General features: G+C 34.8%; 1 protein-coding gene across 2 annotated transcripts; it reads left to right on the top strand.

Annotated features, from left to right (window-relative positions):
* Positions 1 to 5,124: 5,124 nt before the first annotated feature.
* LOC149536682 (uncharacterized) lies at positions 5,125 to 24,048 on the top strand. 2 transcript variants are annotated; one of them, XM_089804016.1, is made up of 8 exons: positions 5,125 to 5,645; positions 21,999 to 22,119; positions 22,238 to 22,401; positions 22,493 to 22,573; positions 22,655 to 22,730; positions 22,823 to 22,921; positions 23,055 to 23,096; positions 23,332 to 24,048. In XM_089804016.1, exons 1-8 carry the CDS (start codon positions 5,298 to 5,300, stop codon positions 23,376 to 23,378), a joined length of 978 nt encoding a protein of 325 aa, XP_089660142.1. In that variant the 5' UTR covers positions 5,125 to 5,297; the 3' UTR covers positions 23,379 to 24,048. The 2 variants fall into 2 exon arrangements, with proteins under 2 accessions (XP_089660142.1, XP_089660141.1); XM_089804015.1 differs by having other exon boundaries at positions 5,125 to 5,651.
* Positions 24,049 to 25,454: the final 1,406 nt, after the last annotated feature.

Below are 25,454 nucleotides of genomic sequence, written 5' to 3'. Positions count from 1 at the left end.
TTTCCTGTTATAACTGTTATTTCTTCATTAAGAAACATTGTTTCTTTACCTAGTGCATCTATAATAAGTGCAATGACAAGTGAGGTTAAGCCTCAACCAAACACAAAGGAGTTGAGAAAAGAAAAATAGATTATTCCTTCTGCTGAAAAGGGAAAAGTCTCTATTGAGGAAATTGATCTAGAGGAAGATATTGTAATACTAGATTGGGATCTTTCCAATCTAACCCCTAATCAAATGGATACCCTAGGTGAACTATGGAAGAAAAGGTCTAGATAGAAAAAGCTCAGAGAAGAGAAGAAAAAGAAAAATCAAGTTCTTCAAGATATCAAGGGCGTATTTATTTTTGCACTGAACATTGAGGTTGATGAAAAACAACCAATTTTGGATCAACTTGTTGAAATTGTTCATAAGTATAATGAGGAAGTGAATGGAGAAAAAAAACTTCTATAGAGGGCAACAAGGAAATTTGAAAATAAAGTTTTGGAGAAGGTGGCTCAGAAAATAGCCGTTGATCAAGTAGAATTATCTACCATTCTTGCTAAGTTTGAAGATTCTATAAATAATGTTGTTACTTTATTTGTGAAGTTTAGTGACACATCAAATTTTACCAAGGAAATAAAAGATAAGTTATCTAAGATAGATGCTAACATGAAGGTAAGTGCACATCGATTGTCAATGTTAATCCTAGCTACAGTTCTGCATATTTTGTGAAAATCAAATATCTAATAGATCTATAGGAAGAATTATTGAGAGAAGAAGCCAGGATAAGGGCAACACTAGCATAAATATAGGGTGTAATACTTCCTAACAAGGATGCAATGAAAAAACATATTGCACATGCAAAAACATTGATCCATGACAATAATTTCCTAATTACTGATCACATGATAAAGCTATCAACAGGGGTACAAATAGCTTTGCACAGTTCAAAAGTTTTGCAAGAGAATTAGGACAAGACAATGTCCATACTTTTGAAGGTATATAGTGATTTCCTTTCACATTTTGGCATTACCTTGTAGTTCTGTAATTTTGGCATTTGTGTCAAAATCAAGGGGGAATGTATATTATATGTATATCTTAAACAAAATCAAGGGGAATGTGTGTGTGTGTGTGTGTGTGTGTGTGTAAGAAGGAAATATATGTACAGTAAGAGAGATGTATATACATAGCAAAAAATATGTTTACAAAAATAATTTTGAAAAAAAAAAGAGAGTCAGAGATTACTAAGCAACAATCAGCAGTGAAAACCAAGTTACAGACCTAGACAAGTTAATAGGGGGAGTTTTGACTTGAATTTTTTAGATTTTTGGTATGATAAGTGTTTCTATCACTAATGCCAAAGGGTGAGATTGTTGACATTAAGGTCAAATCATTTGTCAATTAGTGACTTAACACTTAGTCAGTTGATTACATTGTTATCGAGTTCCATATGCAAAAAGAAGAGTCTCTTGAGCTTAGCTGAGTCTACTGAACTCCAAAAGTAGATATTAGTTGCTACTGAGCTCCATAGAGTCTACCGAGCTCATCAGTGTAATCAATGAAGGTTTTAGTGTTAAGCAAGTTCTATAGTGTCTACTGAGTTTATCAGTGACTATTGAGCTATAGGGTGTTAACCAAGTAGAATGAAGGTACTGTTGACCAAGCTTCAGTGTCAACCTTGTCTACCGAGTTCTTCAGTATTCATCAAGTCACCCAATGCTAACCGAGTTCCTACTACTCCAGAGTGATCAATGTGGGCCGAGCACCAGTGTCAAATGAATGCTAGAGTTTGCCAAGTTGACAATGTCGTTGAGTGTCAAACCATAACTCGAGTGGTCTTCAGAACTTGAGTTACAACAGTAAGCTAACTTTGTGAAGATTACTTGAATTAGGTATTGTAGACAACTCCAAAAGGTAATTTATTAGATTGGTATATATGTAATACATCTTATTATATCCAAATCATCAAAGTGGATCAAGCAAGAAGCAACATGAGTGCAAATTAAGAAGGCTACAAGAAATATAAGGAAAAGTAGAGTCTTATCTATTACAATTAGGTGATCATTGTATTTCGAAGGAATCTCATTAAGCAAACCAAGTTGTAGATCAAAGATTAACCATTGATTCATCCTAACAGGTGCATCAATCAAATCCTCTAACAAGGTGGACTTAGTAGTCTTTTTCAAATCTCCTAACTGAGTGCATACTTCATTATATGTTGTAAATCCTTTCACAAGGTGGACCTAATAGTCCTTATTGCTCCTAACAGGCCAGATCACCATAAGTGATCAATTGTAAGCTTTAACAGGCTAACTTTATACTATAGTAATAGAGCTTGTGGGTATCATCCCCACCCTAGTTTCACTTTCTAATTGGAAGGTTTATGTGTTACCAAATATTGTGTCAAGTGTTACAAATGTTTTATTGCTTTTAGTCTTTCATGCATGCAATTAGATTTGATTATATTGTGAAGGTTTAATTAGTGAATTAAAGTACAAGTGTAATTGGTTCCTGATTCACCCCCTCCCCCTCTCAGTCACCTAGTCTATATTACATTTCCAACAAGAAGATCACTTCAATTAGATTCATAAATAAGATTTCTTTATAGAAAAAATTTCATTCACAAACCATTTGCTAAGTTTTTCAACAAAGCTAATAAAGTTATTTGATTTTCCAAAAATATGTGTATTAAGTATAAATTGGATATTTTGTCAGAATTTTATAAAATGCATTTCTTATCGATTTACTCAAAATGTCTCTTTGAATGATCTAGGATTCTAATATTTTATCAAAATCAACCAACCCGAGGCCACCTGTGCAAGAACCATTGAATTTGTGCCTCTAAAAAATGGTCATAACTAGCAAAAGATTATGTTGTCTTCAAATTTATTCAAGTTTAGATAAGAATCACGATATAATCATGGAAACCATAGACTAAAACTATATGCTTATTTCAATAATTATCAATAATGAAAAGAGTGAAAAACTTGAGCACCAAAAAGTGAACATAAAACTTTCCTACTAGGGTTTAAGATTAGAGCAAGATTGTAATTTAAACAAGAAATTTTCCTAAATATAAGCCAAATACATTGCTTCAACAACTAGTTTTTGAATAATATGTCAAAGTTAGCCTATTCAAGAAAAATATACAAACATTACTCTAACAAGTGTTTGAGCCATCTAATTGTAATCCTTAGCTCAATCCAATCAAGTACTTTAAAAACTAGGTGTTTTTTAAATCAAAACAAGCTATGGTTACAATAAAGATTTTAAAAAGAAAAAGAAAAATAATGCATTAAAATATAACAAACATTAACTGTGAGTTGTAAATGCTTGACTTGAAATTCTATAGACAACAATAATATTCCATCTTAAAATATTTTGACAATGTGCTATTATCTGCAATGCACTTATTGATAATAAAAACCCTTTTACAAAATACCATAAATAAAATTACCAAAACACACAATTTGTGTTCAACCAATATACCAAATTCAAAACAACAAACTACACTATAAGAAGAAAATGCAAATAAAAACCAAAAGACACAATAGTCCATGCATCTAGCCTGAATGATGAAAAAAGAAAGAACCCAAACTTACTTCATGTTCCGTGGAAGAGAGGTCCAAGAGCTTTTCTTTGTTCGTTGATGAAAAACTTCTTGGACAAATTGCCCTCACAATAGTTGCACCTAAAACACAAAGCAGGGTTCTTTTAGGAAGCACATTCTCCAAATTAAATGTGTGAAAGCTCTGGAAATATTGAGGGCATGTGAATTTTTTCAAACAAGTTTGACACCACAACCTCATAGTTTTGAAACTTTTCATTGTCAACCTCTATGAGGAAGAACTCAAGATAGGAAACCCTCAACTATTTTCATCAAAGTTTGGCATCAAACAACTTCAATGTTCAACAACAATTGATAGTCTATTACCTGTCCACATCTCTATTATATGCATGGATATTTACTGTATGCGCTCCACCTAATGCCAAAATAGAGAAAAAAGAGGACACAACAACACCTGGTCGAATGTGTATACAAAAATCATGAACTTATGCTAATTGTTCCTCGAACTCAACACCCAAATTTGGTTTCATTAACTCATTTATCTGAAAATGTGCATTCATGTTTTCTCCTTGCTAATAGTATAGCTCAAAAACATGTATACAAAAATCATGAATTTATGCTAATTATTCCTCAAATCTGAAAATGCGCGTTCATGTTTTCTCCCTACTAATAGTACACCTCAAAAATGTGGATACAAAATGACAAACTTATGCTAACTGTTCCTTAGACTTAACCCAAATCTAGTTTCACAGACTCTTTTATTTGAAAATGTGTGTTCATGTTTTCTCCTTATTAATAATATACCTCAAAAAATTGGGATATATCTTCCTCTTGACATGTCCCTAGTTTTGCTAACCCTATAAATCTTACAGTAGCACCTCATTAAATGTGCATTCTTTGGTATGGAGAAGATAATTTTTTTTTTGTGACATTCTGCAACCTACATTCAGAAAAATAAAATTGCACCAAAATATATAAAATTTAATATTTTTTATGTATAACTTTACTTGAAAAGTTCGTAATGCCACATATGTGTCACCTGCATGTCAAAACAAAAATTCTAAACACTAACAATTTAGATTATTTATGTGCAGTTTGCTGCGATGATTGTAATAAAGAAATTTGGCCTGTCAAAATCATAGATTTAGACTTTGCTTCCCACACGCTGCCTATAAAGTTGTGGATTCTCCTATATTAGTAATGCCAATCAAACACAGACAAAATAAATACATTAAAAATACAATTAAAAAACAATTTCTGAAACACACTTTAGAAAATTAGCATTTCTGAAGAAATATTCTACAATTTAATTGGTTGAGTTCTAAAAGATTAATCACAAGTTATGTTTAAGCCTTGCCAATAATTCTCTCCCATGGGAGGAACTGAAAATACGTAATCTAGGACGTGGTACCTAGTGTGCTGTTCCACTAGGACTTTTGGAGAAGTAAAATGAGCTGAGGCAACTAGGGCAAGACGAAAACGGTCTCTGTGCTCATCAGATATTTCCTCAAAAAAGGCCCACGACTCAATATTCCGTTATATTTTACTGTAAATCGCACCGCCATTTCACAAAACTCACAATTGGCCGTCATCAGCCACGAATTGTCTTTGTCCATTTTGAGGCGGTGTATCAATTCATCCTAACAGTTATTGCTGAGAAAATAACATTCTCTGAATAGCAATTGATTTATGAGAAATTGTTAGGAATCATTCTGTTCTTCTCGTGGAAAGCGCAGAAACGTTAAGCAGAATGCGTCCAGGTGACAGAGGCGACGGTCGCCGTAGCGGCAACAGGGGTTTCTTTGTTGGAGGGTTTCCAGACCCATTTGAAGGATTCGGCATCTTTGGTGGAGGAGGGCGTAGTCTCATTGAGGATTTCTTTGCCCGCGATCCTTTTGACGATCCCTTTTTCCGGCAGCCGTTTGGCGGTATGTTTGGTACCCCGGGCAGTCTATTTAATTCTGGCAGTTTGCTGGGAGGCAGCAGGGGAATGAACATGGGCATGGGCATGGGTATGGGTATGCTGGACGATGCTCCATTCCAACGACCACCAGCTGAGTTTCTTGTCGATCAGAGGCCCTTCAATCCGCCACAGCAGGTGTGGGTAATATTTGTTTTCCCACTTTTCGAAAAGGTTATGATGAAAATTATGTATTTTGCAAATGTTTTTGAGCTTTTCATAGTCCTTTAGATTGCAAGGAAGACCTGGGGAAAAAAGATGTGTGTATTTTGTCATTCATTGATCTTTTAAACCACACTCCCTAATTCACAATAAAAATACGTGCATTTTAAATTTTCAATAAGCTCACAGTTTCGCTTAAGTAAAATTATTGCCGGACATAGGCTCGTTGCCTTTGTTTAATCTATTTGTCACCTGGAAGTTTATCAATGCCGGTTTTGGCAAAAATCCTCCCCTACCATTTACACTAACGAAAAAGATAGCAAGTTATTACCAAACAAAGTCTTTCAGATTTTCTTATTCTCATCAGATTTTATATTCCGAAGCAGAGATTGCCTGATGCGAATTCTTTTTTTTTGGGAAAAAAGAAAACACAAAGAGTGTTTTAAAAAGGAAATTGGGTTAGAAACAGGATCATGCCATTTTTCTTCATGTATACAAAAATCATGAATTTATATATCTCCAATTTCCTTTTTAAAACACTCTTTTTGTTTATCAACTGGATATACTCAAACTCTGTTTATTTATCAAGTGGAATGAGCTCAAAAGTTAAATCAGCTGGGACTTAATTGCAGGGGCCCGTAGTCATGTTTTGCAAATAAGTAAATCACCAAATACAATTTTTGGTGTGACCTGCCCCACTCGAAAACGTCAGGTAGTCTGGATCAGATTTTGAGTAGTTTGGGCGGAGGATACAAACTGAAAAAATGCCCATGTGGTTTGATGGAATAATTAACCAAAGAAGAAAAACATTGCTTTTCTGTATTGACAATTGAACAATCTATCCCATAAATAACTCTCATTTATTCAAAGTAATTTACCAATTTCTAGAAAAGATCTCAATCATAATTAGTTTCTTCATTAAGCTGCTACTGATCAGGGATTTAAAAAGGACTGTGATTTTCAGTGTCAACTGTTGAGAAGAAGTGATTAATTACAATTTTTAATTAGTTTTTGCTACAATGATCTGATTGAGCTGGATTATTGCAGTTTTCACATAATTTTATTCTTCCGAGGAGAATCTTCTACTGATTCAGGTGCTATATGTCTAGTTCTTCCTGGGTTATACATGTTATACTCACTTGTCTGTTTCTTTTATTGAGTAGGTACCATTGTTAGATACTTGTGAAGACATTTAACAATTAACTCCATCTGCAGAATTCTTATATCTACCCCAGGTAGCATTTAAACTATCGTTTAGTCCAGTTAAGAGGTTACCTTGTCACTACAGTCCAAAGTTGCCACATGTTATCTTCATCTAGATAATTTTGTTTAATAATTTAATATAACTAGCATCAGGTATCATTGGTGCTTAATTGGAAAAGTTGAAAATGCCTTATTTACTGATATCATTCTCATCAACTTGTGGCTTCAAATGCATGCAAAAATTATGAACAATTTGCATACAAGTCAGGATTAAAATTGCATTGAAGAAAACCATCAAACTGCTATTGAGTTCCACACATGCAACGTTATATTTTAAGTAATATCTATGCAAATCTAGAACAGAATGGTAGTAAGTATACCATTCTACAGTCTGAATCTACTCATATTAATGGAACAGTAGAAGATGCGGATATATTCAAAAATGCCTTTCTACCAATCATAGTTTACAACTACTATCTGGAAGATCATATTACTATTTAGAAGTTTTTATTTTGAGTTTCAAATACTTTTTTCCCAGGAGATGACAAATGACTATGGGTTAGACATAGGATCATGCCATTTTTCTTCATCTTTTGATTTTTATTGGAGGTAAAAAAAAACAATGTAGGCGCACGATGTTTCTCACCAACCTTTTTGGTCTTAAATAATTGTTACCTCATGAATGTTCATAACTGATGATGGTACACAGATCATTAAGGTGTTGTCTGGTTGGCTTTAGCAGAAAGGTTTCTTTATAATCTCTATACTATCTCCTTTTGCCCCAGCATCGGATCTCTATACAGTCAATTGATTAAATAATGATGGTTGTTTGGCTTTCTTGAGATGGAATGCATAACTGTTTCAATTGAATGTATGGTTATCTTCGAGGTGGTAGATCTGAACACTATTAGCTGAACTACTCACATTTTGGGTCATACAAAAGACTTCTATGCTTTATGCCCAGAAGAGAAAGAGAGAGAGAGTCTTTTCTAGCTGCTTCTTGCTTCATTGGTGTTTTCCATTCCTCCAATGTCTTCCTTGCATCTCTCTCTTGCAGAAGATGCCATTCTACCGGCAGAGTTTTTCAAATGAGATATATTGTTATCTTTTATTGCTTCAAATCTGTGTGGGTGGGCACATCCGATGCAGGATAGTTTTCCTTTTATGATGCAGGGATCAGACCTATCATAGGCATCAATTTTTTTTCCCATTCTATTACTAGATGCAGATTTTGTGGTGGACTCTTCGTCAAAAGACAAATGAAATAGGTGATGCTTATCCAGAAAAATAAGCAGCTCTTACAAATTATTATAGAAGAAATTCAAAAAGGCTTTGATATCCAAAATAATATATAATTTTAGTATCATACCATACTCAGTTTTCGATTTGGCATGCCTCAATGGGTAAGGCCAGATATAAAATTTCAGAGAATATGTTGTAGCTTGGACATGACATCTAGGTAGGAGGTATACCTCTAGGGTTAATTGGGGTGCTTTACAGTTGAGAACTGTTGTATTCACTTTTTCTGTCATATTTTTTATCCTAGTGGATGCCTTTAGTCCATTTAAAATACTTCTTAGAAAAGAAACATGGCTGTGACAAAAATAAATTGTTCATTTAGCATGTCTTAATTGGTGTTTGAGGATATATTTTTGATAATTCTATAGAAGCCCGGACTTGATGATGCAAGTTTTGTGACCACTTCAATATGCCAGATGAAAAACATAGTATTTCGGAATAAAACACTTAATATCTTAGGATAAAATACCAAATATCAACTCCTCTCTTGAATAAGGAAGCTTGTATGCTAAATAATTTATATGATTGTGTGATCAACTAAGACAACCTCAAGGATCCTTTCTATTGTGGACTTGTCTCAATTTTGTGATGTAATTTGCTGGTAATCACTTGGGGACTTTGTTCATTCAAATAATATCAACTTTGCAAATGCTAATGATATGACAATATGGGCCCTTCACCTACTTCTAATAAAACAAACTGCAACTATGCTGTTGTAGTTTCTGGATTCAATTGTCTAAGATTTTTTACATCAACATTTTGGATCACACTCTGTGATCCATCACTAGGATGCAAGAGAGTAGCAGGAGGGAAAGATCATGGACTGTGATCCGAATTGTTGACATAAAAAATCTTACACGATCGAATCCAGGAACTATAACAACATTCTTATGGATTGTGGAAATCTAATAGCTTTAAACTACAAATAGATATGTGTTTAAGAAGTCTGAGTTAACTTGAACAATGCAAGAGATCATTGATGATGAGGTGAAATTGAACAAGTTCATTCTTTGCCAAATCAATTATGCAGAGGAGGGTGCTTGTTTATACCCAATGAAGGATGCAATCCAAATGCATATTTTTAATTGAAGGTAAATGCTTGCAATAAGTCTCATACTAACCTTAACACTGCTACTTGCAATCAACAAGTACCAAAAGGTGTGGGCACTAGTTTCACCATGATTCACCAATAACAATATCTTCCATTCTTCTATCTCTATTTCTATTGAACATAAATGGAATCCCACTCTAAGTGAGGAAATGTAGAAACTGTGCAATTCTCCAAGATAACACCATTAATCCACCATGAAGACCAATAATGAATCTGAAATTACTTTGGCAGTATTATTGTAACAGTTTCCCAAGTCTCTCCCTTTACAAATGAGAGGAATTTTCTTTATATAGGGAGTTCAGTTACATAAAATGACTCAGATTGATTTGGAACCAATGGCTAAGATTAAACCAACAAAGCCCTAATGCAACTACCAGCTACAAACAGTAAATGCTTAACCACATACAACAAAGCACCTTTGCGAGATAGTGAGAAAATTACATTGCTTTTATTGACCAAATAGAAAATAGGCTAGGCAGAGAGAGAATAAGTTGACTCTACGTATACACTTGGCATGATCTGATTCGTTGACCTTGGACATGTTGATGTGAGTTTTGTTCCACTACAACATGCATAATTAAATACTTAATGTTTCATAGAGAATCACCAAACACACACACAATATTGGGGGTTGGGGGGGGGTGGGGTGGGGGTGAATCAGTATAATCAGAACTTTGTCAATTAAAACTTTAATCCAAATAATAACGTCAAATGCCAAAATGAACAATTATGCACATGAACACATTAACACAATGATTTATGTGGAAACTCAATGCGGGAAAAACCAAGGAAAATAAATGCTTTCTTATATAAACTGTGCTTTTACAATGTTTTGTAGGCTTTGACCTACTAGAGGTTCCAACCCCTATGTTTATGAGCACCGACTTGCTGGAAGCTCCAACTCTCACACTTTGCAGGCTCCAACCTACTGGAAGCACCAACTCTCGCTTCTGTCTTTGTGAGCACTAATCCACTGCACTTGATCTGTTCTTCCACCTTGACACTGTTGCTTTCTTCAACTAATGATCAACTTCTTTTTAGCACAATTGTTATTCTCCACTTTTAATATGTTCTATACTTTTCTTCAATCTATATATATATATATATATATATGCTTATATCTGTGTCAACAAAACAGCTACCTTCCTTTATATCTTTCACAATAAAGCAGGAACCTTCCTTTTTAATATGTCAACACTCTATTGTGTATATATATATATATATATGAGAGATATTAGTAAATCAATGTAATTCAATTGCTGACCAATCTGCCTTATATCTATTCTCCTTTCCACATTCGCACCTTTCCTTATCTGATTTTTATTCACTGCTTAATGCTCTTTATTTATACTTGAACTTAAAATTCTGGTATATTTTCTTTTATTAGAATATCTCTATTCTAACTTTCCTTCTTGCTTCACTTGTTAATTCTCAATACTTCACCCTCTTATTTGTTCTTCTTTATATATATATATATATATATATATCTTCATTATCTTTTATCCTTTATTTCTGAACATCATGTCTTTCTATTCAAAAGTCATATCTTCAGGTATAAGAGACATGTCTTTTCATTAAACATTTAAATGTTTGTTTATTTAACAAAATGACTCTTTTCATGATTTAATAATCACTTCCACGTACTTTCAAATGCATCAAATATATTAACAAATGTCTTAATAATTTATTCGCTTGACTGAACCGAGAACACTTGAATCTTCTAAATCCCTTAAACTCTATCATTATTTTCCACCATTCCATACTGACCAAGGTTCTAAAATCTGATGGCATCTTTGGCTTTGCCTTACCCTAATTCATAAATGCATTTGTCCCTCTATTTAACCTGACGCTGCATCCATTTATCCCTGTATTTCCGACTCATAATATTTGTTTTTATCAAACTGACATAGTAGATTCATTCTTTGTAGATTTCTGACAGATGCTTCACTACTTACCCCAGTTGCAGAATATATCACCCTTGCTTGGCTTCTATATAATGTCAACTGCTGTCTCAACACAAACGATGCCTTTGATTTTCTTTTTTCAAACACAATAAGGATAGTCATTTATATTCAAATGCTCGTCTTTGGTTCTTTTAAGATTTCATCGGTGTAATTATCCGCTCAGTGATGTGGCACGGGTTTACTGTGACTTCATCATTGTTGAAGTAACACCCCTGTATTAGCATTATTATATGAGACTTTTATTTAATTATCTCTTTCTATAAGGTTTGACTATGTAGATCTTCAACATATAATATTCTGTTTATTTGATAGCTGCTCCTGGTGGTCTTCAGTAATCATTCCATATGTGGTGTGTCTATGATTCATGTGCGTGCAGACTAATCTCATTAAATAAATGCATGTATGAAGGATTTTGTCATTCAACACTTCATTGATTTTAATCTCAAACGATGATATCTCTGCCGCTTTATCTACAGACTTTGTATTTCTTCTTAATTGAATCTGTTTTTGTCTATTAATTCTATTTACTCAGATGTGAATTAGAATATCAGCAAATACGATTTCATTTCTGACTTGTCGTTGCTCCAGTAAGAATTGTGGTCATCTCTTTCTTTAGCCATCGCACGATGTTCTATCGCTGATGCTGCTGCTTATTTTTCATTTATTGTAATGTTTATTGCCATCTTTTGCATTGAATATCGTTCAGCCTCTGCTATATTCTGTCAGGTCTTCTTTCTCAACTGGACAATTAAAATCCAATCTGTTGTCTATGAGAATCATATATGATTTTGCCAACTGTCTCTTTTATAGCACATGCCCTTCTTTTGTCTTTTATCAGTATTCAGTTCATTCCTTTTATTATTTTATCTGGCCCTCCAAACTATTACCACTGCTGTATAGTTCATTTGCTGATAGAAATCTCAATATATTCTTTAATTTTGCTTTATAATGTCACAGTCCATTTTGGCTTGCATCCGACATTACCACTGTATGTATTTCATCATTCTAAGATAACTTTCTTCAGGCACAAATCAGATAAGACACTATTTCTTTCCTTATTCGATGGATACTTATTAATTTTGTTTTGTTTGTTTGAATCTTCTACCTGCGAACTTTTCTTGGTCCATTCAAACTTAAATATTAATTCCACAAGTCAACAATAGACTCAGCAATTTCAGTGATTAAAATATACTTATCAAACACTGATTAATTTGTGTATCATTCCAACCTCATTACCAGCTTTCCTAGTGCCAGTCTCTTCATAAGTCTTTTGTTATTATCTGGTATGATGATCTATACAAGGACGAAGCTCTTTGACATTGATGATGCTTTATCTTTTCTCATACTTATAATATCATTTGACATCAATGACAATACTTTCATCAATATGCCCGAAACTGTTTGACATCAATGACAATAATTTCATCACAAGTTGATGTGAGTTTTGTTCCACTACAACATGCATAATTAAATACTTAATGTTTCATGGAGAAACACCAAACACTCAATCCTCTCTTGATATAAGGTCATCACTCATGCTAAGATTGCAGAGTAAGATCGTGAAATGAATTCAAGGTTCCTTCTTAATTGTGGACTTCACTGAGTTTTATGATGTGATATGTTGGTTATCACAAAGGGACTTACGCTATTCATTGAATGGATATCATCTCTTGCACTTCTAAAGATTTGGCTCTACAATGTGCAATGAAAATATAGGTTCTGATTTTCCAATTTTCCACTTAAACATAGACTTGAACTTCTACTACTACTTCTATCTAGAGATGTAAGGAATCATGGATGGCTTGGACATTTACTAGATGTAATCTCACCAACAGCTCCATCTACCTAGTGCAAGCTTCTAAGGAATACACACATGATTTTTCACATCAATAACCTCTCTCCAATCCCATCATCTGGATGCAAACCGAAGATCAAACACCAATTGAAGTTAAGTGTTTCATTGGCTTACCACACAAGGCATCTTTACCATTGGCAAGAAGCTAGTGGTTAGGATTTGTTCGAGTCAAACAAGAAAACATCCACAACAACTTCCATTCAACTAGACTAATTCAACATGAAAATAAATCTACACCAAGTGAAAGATTGAGGAAACCTTACCACACTCCAAAGCAATAACAAGTGATTCACCATGAAGAACCAACAATGAATTATCCATTACTTTGAAAGCATCATAGCAACAACTTCATCAAGTCTCTCCCTTAGCTATCCTACTCTACCACCGCCAATTCTCTAAGCTAATTCAAAAGTTCCTCCCCTAACACTAATGAATTACAAATGAGAAGGCCTTGGCCTTTTATAGTTACAATGAAGGGCCAAGATTGATTCAAGATCAAGCATCAAGATTTCTTCCCACAAACCCTAATTAGGGTTGCCAAATTTACAACCAATCACATGAAGGCACCAATTCATGGGCCAATAAGAAAATTACAATGATTCTTCCAACCAATGAGAAAATATGACATTTGGCATTTTGTGATTGACTGTGCTTGAAACTGAAATTTTTTGATTGGAGGAGACAACCAATTGCCCTCTCATCATTCTTATCTTGTGCTTGGAGTCTTAGCTTGAAACTGAATTTTTCTCCATCCTTTGAAATTTCCTCTTGGAATTGACTTAAACCATTTGCACCTTTGTGAACTCGATCCTTCTTGATTTTCCTTGAACATGACCTTATGTAATTGGATCCTCTGTGCTTTCTTGAATTTCCTCTTGATTCCGACTTGAGTTTGTGGGTTGATAGCCTAAACACGAGTCCTTCCTTCTCATTCGAGTCCTCGAGATTTAGCCATCTTCTTGTAGCATGTGCTTGGTTTTCCTCTTGGGATCTTGAGGTCTTGATCATCACCTTGCCCTCTAGCTTCCCCATCTTGAATCCACTTCGCCAATTTTCTATTGGCGCGACAATGGGGGGTATGTCCACCAATAACGCTCTTATTTTCCCAAGAACGAATTTAAATTCAACCCTTCTTGAATTCACCTTGGAAAACAAAGGAGAAAAGTATTAAGCTTGTGAAAAAAAAATCTGAAATTAAAGTCTCATAAAAAATAAACAAAATTCATCCTAATTTAAAACCAACTATTTAGCAAAGTTTAGAGAAATTTTAATCTCATCACAATCCAAAATCACATATTATTATTATTTATTATTATTTATTTCTAATTTTCATCTCTTTCTCTTCAATTTTTTAATTTTTTAATCTTTAAGGAGAGGAAGGATGGTTTTAGCAACTAACAAAGGATGATAGTTAACCGGGGAAAATCTTGAGAGGAGGGAAATTTCCGAGGATTTCCCTAGGAGGGGAAATTGCCAAAGATGGGAGATTTCCCCCGAACATGGTGTTCTTAAAATTTCCTCACTTGAATGTTCCTTGGTGATTCCTTGCTCTATTGTTGTTCACGGTGTTGCCCTCATGCCATAAATAGATCTTCTAATGCCTTAGGGGATGGTAAAACTTGGGAAACTCAATGTGGAGAAATTTCCAAAGATGGGAAATTTCCCCAAGAGGGAGGTTTCCAAAGATGGGAAATTTTCAAAGATGGAAGATTTCCCTAGGAGGGAGATCTCCGAAGATGGGGAATTTCCCGGGATTTGTCTCTCTCACAAACTTCGTCAAACACGCAAACCCTTAATTTCTAGACCAAAATTCCACTCTTGACTTGGACTTAGGCCACAAAAATTCTCAAAGTAGCATCAAAATGCTCGCACAAACCTTGAGCAAAAATTGATTCCCAGCAAGCCAAAATTGCTCAAACTCACCTGGGCAAAAATTACTTCCCAACGAGCCAAAATTGTTCAAACTCACCCCAGACTTGGAGAGTTGAAAAATAAATGTTGCCAACCAAAACCGCCCAAGACAAAGACTCCTTTCTAAAACAAAAAGAGGGGGTTCCCATTTGCAATGAGGCAATGGTGTGAAAACCACACAACAAGACAGATGGAACCAAAATCTTCTGATTGGTTGAAGATCAAGGACTTCCACCTCAGCATGCTTATCTTATACACTTCATCAATATCTCTTGAAAGTTGATCCTCAACATTTTCCAGCCTTGGATTGATTGTGATGACTTATATTCCCAAATTGCTGCATCTTCTCAAATTCTCTCCATCTTTTGGAAATCATCTTATTGACATGCGCTCAAACTTGTACTTGAAATCTTAATTGTTTGGCTTTGGCATTGTGAATGATGAGAAACTTCATGTATCTGGATCCTTCAAAGTGAACTTGGACTTCTAAGGGAAAGTAAAGTTTGTGACGATTCTTCTTTTCTTGTAAATTTGTGAATTTATTCATTCTCCTTGGTCTTTTCTCTCTGAACTACATCCTAGTCTAGGTTTGAGCATCCTCGCTTTTGAGCTTCAACCTTGAACATCATCTTACTTTTCTCTTTCATGAATGACCTGCCTTTAGTAGATACTTGAATCCTTCATGTTGTATATGATTAAGGTCTTTTGAAGTGGAAGTTTCCCTTTGCTTGAATTCTTCTTATGATTATCTCTGTTGATCTTTGTTGTAGACTTCCTTTACCCCTGATCATCTTCACTTTACCCTTCAAAACAAGATAGAAAACCCCCATTAAGCTCACAAAATTGCAAGTGTAAACAACATCAGAATAATTTGAGAGTTCACATGATGTTGTTTGACTTGAAGTTGCATCTAGATTCGATTTAAACCACCTTTTCCTTTATTAAGCCTTCTTGTTCAAGTGTCTACATCATACTTAGGAGAGAGAACTGAGGTCCAAGTCAAATTGGTTGAGTGAAAGGGCTGGGTGGTAATTTGGGGTATGAAGTCCCAAATGGGGGACTTGGTGGGGTCAGTATCTGACCTTGCTAAGTCCAAGGCTGTACATGGAGGGGTCGGATTCGTCCTTGTGCAAGTACAGGCCTCACTCAAACATTCACTTCATCTATACTTGAAGCATTTTCCCTTGCCTGGAATATAGTGATTTCAGTTGATGTTTAGTTCAAAATAAGAGAATGGGTTATGAATTTCTTGCAGGGGGGGGAGGGGGGGGGGGGCGCTCATGTCTTTGATGGAGAATTTTGTCCTTTTAACCAGCCTAAATCAGACTTAATATGATTTGAACTGTTCATTCTTATGTTGGAAGTTGATATAATGTCAGGATGGGGTCTCCTATTGAGGGTGGGAATTAGGGTCGGAAGTCCCAGCTTGGACTTGGTGAGGTTGGAATCTGACCCATCCAAGTCCAAGTTCCTTTTCAACTTTCCTTGGAATTCACTGCCACGACCACCATGACCTCAAACAGTCTTCACTTCTCTTTTCATCTTTCCCTCGTCATGGCTTTGATCTTGGTTTCTCTTTGAAAGGCTGAACTTAATAACTTCTTTTCTCCTTGATTTCAGGTCTGATCATGATGTTTAAATGGAAAAGCTGATCGTCAACTTGCTAAAATCAGACTTGTTTTTGGGGGAAATTCTGATTTTTCACCTTGAAACTGCCTTATTTTAATGCAAGAATTTAAATGAAACCAAAATTTGATCAGAAAATGTAGGCAGAATTTTAGGGTCCCAAGTCCCACCTTGGACATGAGGAGGCCGGATTCCTTGGACATGCCCTGTCCAGCCTTGGACATGAGGAGGTTGGAATCTGACCCCCCCATGTCCAGGCCTTAAGTTGCCTTTCACATGGATTTACGTTCTGTCCAAAATAACTTTCACCCTTTCCTTCTTCAATTTCATTTTAAGGGCAGAAATTTGGAGGTTATCTTCCACAGATGTGGAGATGAGGTGGTCGGATTCTGATCTGCCCATGTCCAAGCTTGGACATGGGGTGGTTGGGTACCAACCACTCCACGTCTAGGCATGGACATGGGGTGGTCGGATTCCAACCACTCCATGTCCAGGGTCCTATTCCCCTGATACGAAAATGCTTGCTTTTTCTTACAATTTCATGCCTATCCCTTCACAAATTCAATTGTCTTCATGGTTTTCTTTTTGCTCATGCACAGATCTGATAAAAAAGATCTTAAAATTTCATGCTTTCCATACTTAGATTGACTCCACCATTGCATCTTCTGATGGCCCCTTCCGGAAGTAAATATTAAACTATAATAAAATTAAATACTGAATAAATGATAAAAATTAAATCAATAATTCTGATTAATAAATATTAACAGTTATCTTGATGATTATACATTATTAATAAATTTCTAATAAATATATTATTACTTGTTTATAATAAATGTTATAGACAAGCAACAATTAATGATTACTAATGGCAGCGTTTATTAAAATCAAAAGGATTTGACTTTAAGAACATACATATCTCATTCATTCATGACAAATGATATATAACGCAGTTTCATCATTCTACTGGGATCAGGGTGTTAATGTTTGGTAGCATCAATTGGATAAACCCATGAGACTAAACTGAATATATATATATATATATATATTGTTAAATAGTCAATTGCTATATCAATTAAATAATAATGAATAGACATGTCCCATGCATGGGACATGTCTCTCCATGTCTCATCCACAATATAAGAGAGAGATCGTTACCCTTGAAAAGCACATACTGAAGAGGCAATGTTAATACATTTACAGCAATCCTAATACATCAATGTGGTATCAGAGTAGGTTACCTACATGCAATGTTTGACAAGCCATGCTGCTTACCAAAGACCAATGGGTTTCTCTCTTTTGTTTCTACCCTTAAAGTTCTTTCTCTTGTCGTGACTTTGGAGATTGTAAGTGTTACACTTGTATACAACAAATGAGCATTAAACGTCCTTTGCCCTTCAACTGGGATGAATGCCAACAGTCTGGAAGTATTGAAGATTGAAGAATATGATAGTTGTGGAAAGTGGAAAGTATAAGGTTGCAAATTACAGAATCTTTCATCATTGAAAGTGATGCATTTATATGCACAGAAAGTCTTCTCCTCTTAGTTATGTTGTGATCTATTGCATGTCAGTAGTCAATATTGCCGCTGAGATATATATTTTGCTTGGTGTAAGGTACCTGGATTATGGAGGGAATTGAGATAAATATTTGGAGTGTATCTTCCCACATTGGGCCCGAGTTCATTCAGCGATTCACTAGTGTTTTCTCAGAAGAATTGAATTCCTCACACAGAGTTGATGATGATTATATTTTGGAGTTGCTGAAGGAGGACTCGTGATGGGGTTAAAGCTTGTATGCAAGATTTTTAATCAGGTTTTTTTTCCGATATGGTCAACTTCTGCCACCCAACAATTGAATGTTGATACAATGAAAAGAGATATTAATGAACAAATTGTATATCATTACAAGTTGAGGGCAACATTCATGAACACACTGACGAAGTGTGAGGAAATTGTTTATTTCATTGTCAATGGAGTGTTTTTTAATGACAGTGTTATAATAGATTGAAGGTTGACTTCAAACCTCATAGAAGGAAGGGTGATGCAGATATCAACTACATATAAGAAGAATTGAGCACAATGAGTTCGTAATTGTCATGATATAAATTATATTGTGATTATGAACAGTAATGGACAATGATCAAATTGAGCTCAAATGGTTCAGATTTAGAAGAAAATTATGAATGATATTAGAGATTGAAATAAAGGGTGGGCATTATGTAATACATTCAAAGAAGTTTTGAATGTAAGAGCATCGGGTCCCACAAACTAGAGAAAGGTAAATTAAGGTAATATGTATTTTACATTATGGAGACCATGAATATATTATAAACAAAGATCTATTTATAGTATAATATGACGTGGCAATATATATTTATATATATAGCATAATGATTAATATCAATTCAATTAATGCTGTTTGTAATCACTTAATTCATTGAATGTTGGAATAGATAAAATTCATCATGAACTAAGTATAGAATCAAATTTCTAATGTTCTTATAATAATAATATTATTATTGAGAATAATTATTAAGGGTGATTTTAATTACTATAAGAGCTATTTGCCTTGATCTTTTCCTCTGAGAACCTTCTTGCAAAAAGAGGGAGTCTGACACTTCTTCCAAGGCAACCTTGATGAGGAGCTTAGATGATTGATATTCAAAGGGAGTTGGAAAGTCCATATGTGTGTATGATTTTATAGTGTTATCCTCAGTGTACGTCATGAGGAAGTGACAACTTCCAAATGATTATCACTTGTATTTGCAAAAGTTATTAAAAGGTGACGATCTTACAACAACTTAAATCATGATATACATTTTATATAAATGTTGAAACAGATCATGATGGATTATATCTTGTAAATCAACAACTAAGTGTTAGATGTCATTCACTTGACGGTCTATGAGTTGTTTGAAGGTACTTAGTGAATATCAAGTGTTGATATTCTATTCTGCAGGCCACTACCTTGGTGAGGACTTGGTGAATATCAAGCGTTGATATTCTGCAGGCAATGACCTTGGTGAGTACTTGGTGAATATCAAGCTTTGATATTCTGCAGGCCATTACTCAAAATATTTGGTGAATTTCACATGTTGATATTTTGGAGACCAATACTCATAATGCCAATTGTGATATCAAAATGGTGGAGATCTTCTGATCAAAGATATCCTTAGAATTTGCCATTCCTAATATTACCAATGGTGTAATATCTATCCTGTGTTTATCCTCCCTAGGCAGTGTTAATGTTTGGTAGCTTCAGTTGGATAAACCCATGAGACTAAACTGAAGATATATATATATATAAAATCAATTTTTATATTAATTAAATAATAATAAATATAGATGTCCCTTGAAGGGACATGTCTCTCCATGTCTCATCCACAATATAAGAGAGAGATCGCTGCATTGGAAAACATATACCGAAGAGGCAATGTTAATACATTTGCAGCGATCCTAATACATCAACGCTGGGAAGAGAAAAGGAAATAGGGAGTAAAAATTGGAAAATTCTAGCCAGCAGAAATTATCTTCAGCAGACAGCAGAAATATATACCCTAATATAGCAGAACCATTGTGGAGGAATATACAGATTATAATTAAGTCTTTGATATAAGTATTAAACTGGTACGTCTAGAATATCTTCCTGATTGTGCATCTTAATAGTTTTAATAAACATTATTTATAATTATAAGGGTGCATTCTCAAGACTAATTATAATTTCTAAGTCATGAGAAGAGCAGAGATGGGTTCAGGGAGAGGTCTGTGTAAATCCAGCCAATTGGTTGTTCCCAACACAGGGTAGGGAACAGCAATGCTGAGCGCCTTGCGGACAAGTTTCATGAAAGGCTTAAGGGCTTGGGTCTGAAAAACCTTGAGGGAAACTGTTGAGTTTGGTGTCTATGCAACTTGTTACATCTCAGCATTTTCATAGACTACAGTAATAATAGGGATACCACGGATTTCTCAATTCACATATAGTTTATTATAAATTCACATATAGTTGTTATCTTTATAGCGTGGATTAAGTTAACATAATCTAAACAATTCAATTCAAGAATATTAAACATAGGTCCATTACTGCATAAACTAGTTGAACTCACTCGGGGACATTACACATCTTGTTTTCACTTCATCCCTAAATCGATCTTTTTCTCCTCCAAGTGGTTGCATCTATCCTTGCTTTCATTTTTTCCCTACTACTAGGGCTCAAAAATCACCTTGTCACTGTCCTATTGGATTTTTAGCCTTTAGACTACGAGGGCTCAAAAATGACCTTGTCACTGTCCTATTGGATTCTCAGCCATTAAACTTTGGCCGAATGTTGAGGTCTTGCTAATGATTTCACTCCTCTATCTTGATCATTCCTTGGACTTGACTTTCAAGCAGGCATGCCTCTGCCTAAAGTTGCTCAAACTCTCTTTCGGATTCGGAGACACTTGCAAAACTTGCCGCTAACTAAAACAAACTAAGTGGGTTCAGGTGGAGGCCTGTGTAAATCCAGCCAATCAGTCATTCCCAAGAAAGGGTAGGGATCAGCGACACCGAGTGCCTTGCGGACAAGTTCCAAGAAAGGCTTAAGGGCTTGGGTCTGAAAAACCTTGAGGGAAATCTTTGAGCTTGGTGTCTATGCAACTTGTTACATCTCAGCATTCTCATAGACTAGAGTAATAATAAGGCTAACATGGATTTTTCAATTTGCATATAGTTTATTATTAATTAACATATAGTTTATTGTGAATTCACATACAGTTGTCATCTTTATAGCATGGATTAAATTAATATAATCTAAACAATTCAATTCAAGAATATTAAACGTAGGTCCATTAATGCATAAACTGGTTGAAGTCACTTGGGGACATTAGACATCTTGTTTTCACTTTGTCCCTAAATCAATCTTTTTCTCCTCCAAGTGGTTGCATCTATCCTTGCTTTCATTTTTTCCCAACTACAAGGACTCAAAAATCACCTTGTCATTGTCATATCGGATGCTAAGGTTTTAAACTTTGTCCAAATGTTGAAATCTTGCTAATGATTTCACTCCTCTATCTTGACCATTCCTTGGACTTGACTTTCAAGCGGGTATGCCTTCAACTAAAGTTGCTCAGACTCTCTTTCGGACTTGAAGACATCCAAAACTTGCCACTAACTAAAGCAAACTAAGGCACCTACTCCTACTGCCAAGCGAAAAGTGGGGTTCCCATTTGCAGTAGGGCATGTGTGTTTTACAACACAACAGTACCTACATCAGATTAATTTTGAGCGCAAAACTTTTGAACTGAAGAAATATGATTGGAGTTTTGGTTAACCTTTACTTCTTATATGCCACCTGACTGGTGTAGTTTAAAATGATATTTGCAGGGAACCCGCAGAGGACCTGTGATTGAGGAGCTGCCTGATGACCACGAAGCTCCAGTGTCTGAGTCGAGACTACAGCACACACAACCAATTATTGAACATCCGGATGATGAGGCCGTTTCAGGTGTGAATGTTAGCCTAGAAAGTAAAGATTATTTGTGTACTACAGGGATTTGTAGTTTTTATTAGATCTATTTTCTTCTGTAATTAGTGGTTTCATGCAGTCAGACTTGTACATACAGGTGATGACGATGATGAACCAACAGCCATCACAACTCAACACCAGCCATCCCAAAGTCGGCCCAGCTATACATCACAATCATTCTGCTATCAAAGCTCCACGGTCTCAGGGCCTGGAGGTGCATATTATACTTCTTCGTCAGCAAAGCGAACTGGTCCAAATGGGGTAAACAGTTGATGCCAGTTATGAACAATCATTTCTTTTATGTATGAACTTGTATCTTAATAGGGTTGAATGTGTGTTTGGATGATTACAGCTGATGGAAGAGGGACATTATGAAAAGGATAGTGTAGCTGGCACTGAGAGTAGGAGAGTTGCCCAGCCTCTTGGTGAAAAGGTGCTCTGTGTACTTTCCTTGTGCACTTTTCCTTTTTTCTTTTTGTTGCAGTTTGCACTGAACAACAATCCTTGCCATCAGATGCATGCTGTTTCTAGAAAGCGAAATTCGGATGGTAGAGAGAATACTCTTGAGACTCTACACAATTTGACTGAAGGTTTGTAGATTATGAAAGCTACAGTGTCATATATAGATTGATTTTGATTGATCAATAATTACACCCCTTGGCACTTGCTCTTGTGTTCATAGGGGAAGCGGTCAAATTTGATGAAGCTTGTGAAAGTCATGGAGGGAGTTTTATTCGTCGTCCAACAAATAGCTTAAGAATGCTGGATGGCAACCGTGAGGGTATGACTCTTTATTCTGCCACAAATAGGAGGAATATAATTATATAAGATATATGCTAGCCTTTTAGATGCTAGAAATTGATTTCAAGGCACACATTTATATTTCCGCATAACAGTGCTTGATTTTTTCTTAGGATCATCTGGACGATCTCAAGCTCGCTCATCCTCTACTGAAGGTCACACATGAACTTATTAGAGTTTTACCATTGTTTTCCCTTCAGTTGTTTATAGCGGTTCTAGAGAAATGTCTTACAAGTTCATTGAGAGGATAATTACTGTATTCTGTATATTTTTACTCTCAGATCTTACAAACCAGTCCTCCATGAGCCTGTTTATAGGTGGCTAGTGTTAATATGCATGCATGAAGTCATATTCCCTTTCATCTATAAATGATTATTTTTGATTCTGCAGGGTTTAGTGATGAACGACAGCATGCTAGAAAGCAGCTGCGGAGATGAATGAAATGACCACTTTGATTTTCATAGTATTACATGGCATATGATTACTAAGATTCATCTGTAATTCACAATATTATACTGGCTCATATGATGGAAACTCTGTACTTAAATGTATCTTTCTTGGCTCTCTATTTTAAGATTTATAGATATATCCAGTGTCTGGTATTGGTAAACTGATTAACCATTTTCATACTGCTGCTTTGGGGGTATTCTGCACCTTATTGAGTTTGAGAGTATTGAATTAGCATTGGAGTATCACATGGTTTTCATCGCTGAGAGTTTTAGTGGTGATTACAGTCATCAAAATGCTTATATGCCCGAGGTCAATATACTTGTTAGCCTCAATTTGCCATGGAGAATTTTCTTGATCGGTTTGCAGGGTGCCAAAAAAATGAGACTGAGTAGAAGAAATGCCAACCGAGTGATTTTAGATATGTTTCTTATCTGCTTTTCTTTTCATTTGTTTCTGGGTTTCTTCCTCCATTCAGTCGTGGAAACAAGGTCCATACCAATTGCATTAAATAAAAGATGCATTTTGCAACTTGTTTGTGAGGATGCTGTAAACAGAAGAAATTAATCCAAGCTTGCATTTTGGCTTAGAAATTCAAAAAACTGGTGTTTTCTACTGTTCATATATAAGGAATACAAGTTCACATTTAAAAATAACTAATTCGACAGTGGTTGATGTGATGATTATATAGCATGAAACTTTTCTCCAGAATATTGTGTGATGCTAGTTGAAATTGGATGGCAGGGTCAGTTCTTTAGTGTTAAAAATAATAATTTTGGAAAATGTGCTTAAAGTTAATGTTTCAAAAAATAATGCATTTGCACTAGATTTATGAAAGAAATTTACATTTCCACAGATATGTCATTATCAATGAATATTAAGAATTATAATGTGAGCGAAGGATGAAGTGTAATGGTGTCTTAAAGAAACCATTAAAGTTTTAACAAAACAAAATAGTACTTAGTACCATAAGAATTCGAAAGCTGCTGAATTTAGTAGTGATAATATTTTATAGTATGTTAATAAACATAAGTTAATAGTTGCGATCCTCCTTATAAGTCTCCTAAGATCCCTCACAGGATTCTTTACTTTAGCTTTTTAACAATATTAACTTAATGAAACGAGATATATCGAATAGATTTGATTTTGGTCATTGACATGTCTTCTTTATCGTTAACATGTCTTCTTTATTGTTATTGTTTGTTTGCCTTTTGAAGATGACCTTGTCATATCTCAACATTGATTGATGGCCTTGTATTTTAAGAGTGATTCTCATAAAATACAATTTTAAATGAGGATTATTCATTTGTTTTTCTTTGTAATTTATGTTGCTCATTGATACGTCTCCTATCTGATAGTTTACATCTTTATAAAAGAGTAGTGATGATGTTAGTATTGTAGGATTACTATTGCAAAGGTGTGGAGTCTATAGATGAGGGATGTCATTTAGTATAGCAGAATTTTGCTTTTGCAACAATATAATATTGCATGTTTATAAGAGTATTGATGTCATCTAGTATTGTAGATTACTATTGCAAAGGTGTTGGACCTCTAGATGAGGGATGTCATTTATAATATTGTGTGTTTATAAAAGAGTAGTGATGTCATTTAGTATTGTAGGATTACTATTGCAAAGGTGTTGAGCCTATAGATGAGGGATGTCATTTAGTATTGCAGAATTTTGCTTTTGCAACAAAATATAATTTTGAAGTTGTAGAAGGTGCAATTTAATTTGTGTTTTTGATGATAAATATTCTATTTTGAATATAATAATTTGTTATTCCGTTTAGAAAAGAAAAATGTTAGAAAAATATTATATTACCGTTGATATGGGATCATTACAAATAGGCAAGGTGAGGGCCACTTTATTACGTGTACCACCCCATTGGAACACATAAGTAGATATAGTGTAAAAGCAATCATTCTAAGTTTCTATAATGCAATTCATAAATTTTGTATCAATAGTATTATAAGTTTTTAAATATGTTTATTAAACATATATTAACTCTAATAATCTGAAACAATAAGTGTACACTCATTGTGTACAACAGTTTTAAATGTACATG

Source organism: Cupressus sempervirens, chromosome 10 (genome assembly GCF_028749045.1).
Source record: "Cupressus sempervirens isolate cs-2001-9-10 chromosome 10, ASM2874904v1, whole genome shotgun sequence".
NCBI classification, from domain to species: Eukaryota; Viridiplantae; Streptophyta; class Pinopsida; order Cupressales; family Cupressaceae; genus Cupressus; species Cupressus sempervirens.
The sequence above is the reverse complement of the archived record's forward strand: the minus strand, read 5'-3'. Positions and strand labels throughout refer to the sequence as shown.

What these genes read in the sequence shown, in the direction of transcription:
- LOC149536682 (XM_089804015.1), top strand. Translation starts at nt 5,298, where the DNA reads ATGCGTCCAGGTGACAGAGGCGACGGTCGCCGTAGCGGCAACAGGGGT. An exon ending in ATCCGCCACAGCAGGTGTGG is followed by an intron (nt 5,652 to 21,998) that starts GTAATATTTGTT and finishes TGATATTTGCAG; the next exon opens with GGAACCCGCAGAGGACCTGT. An exon ending in GCTGGATGGCAACCGTGAGG is followed by an intron (nt 22,922 to 23,054) that starts GTATGACTCTTT and finishes ATTTTTTCTTAG; the next exon opens with GATCATCTGGACGATCTCAA.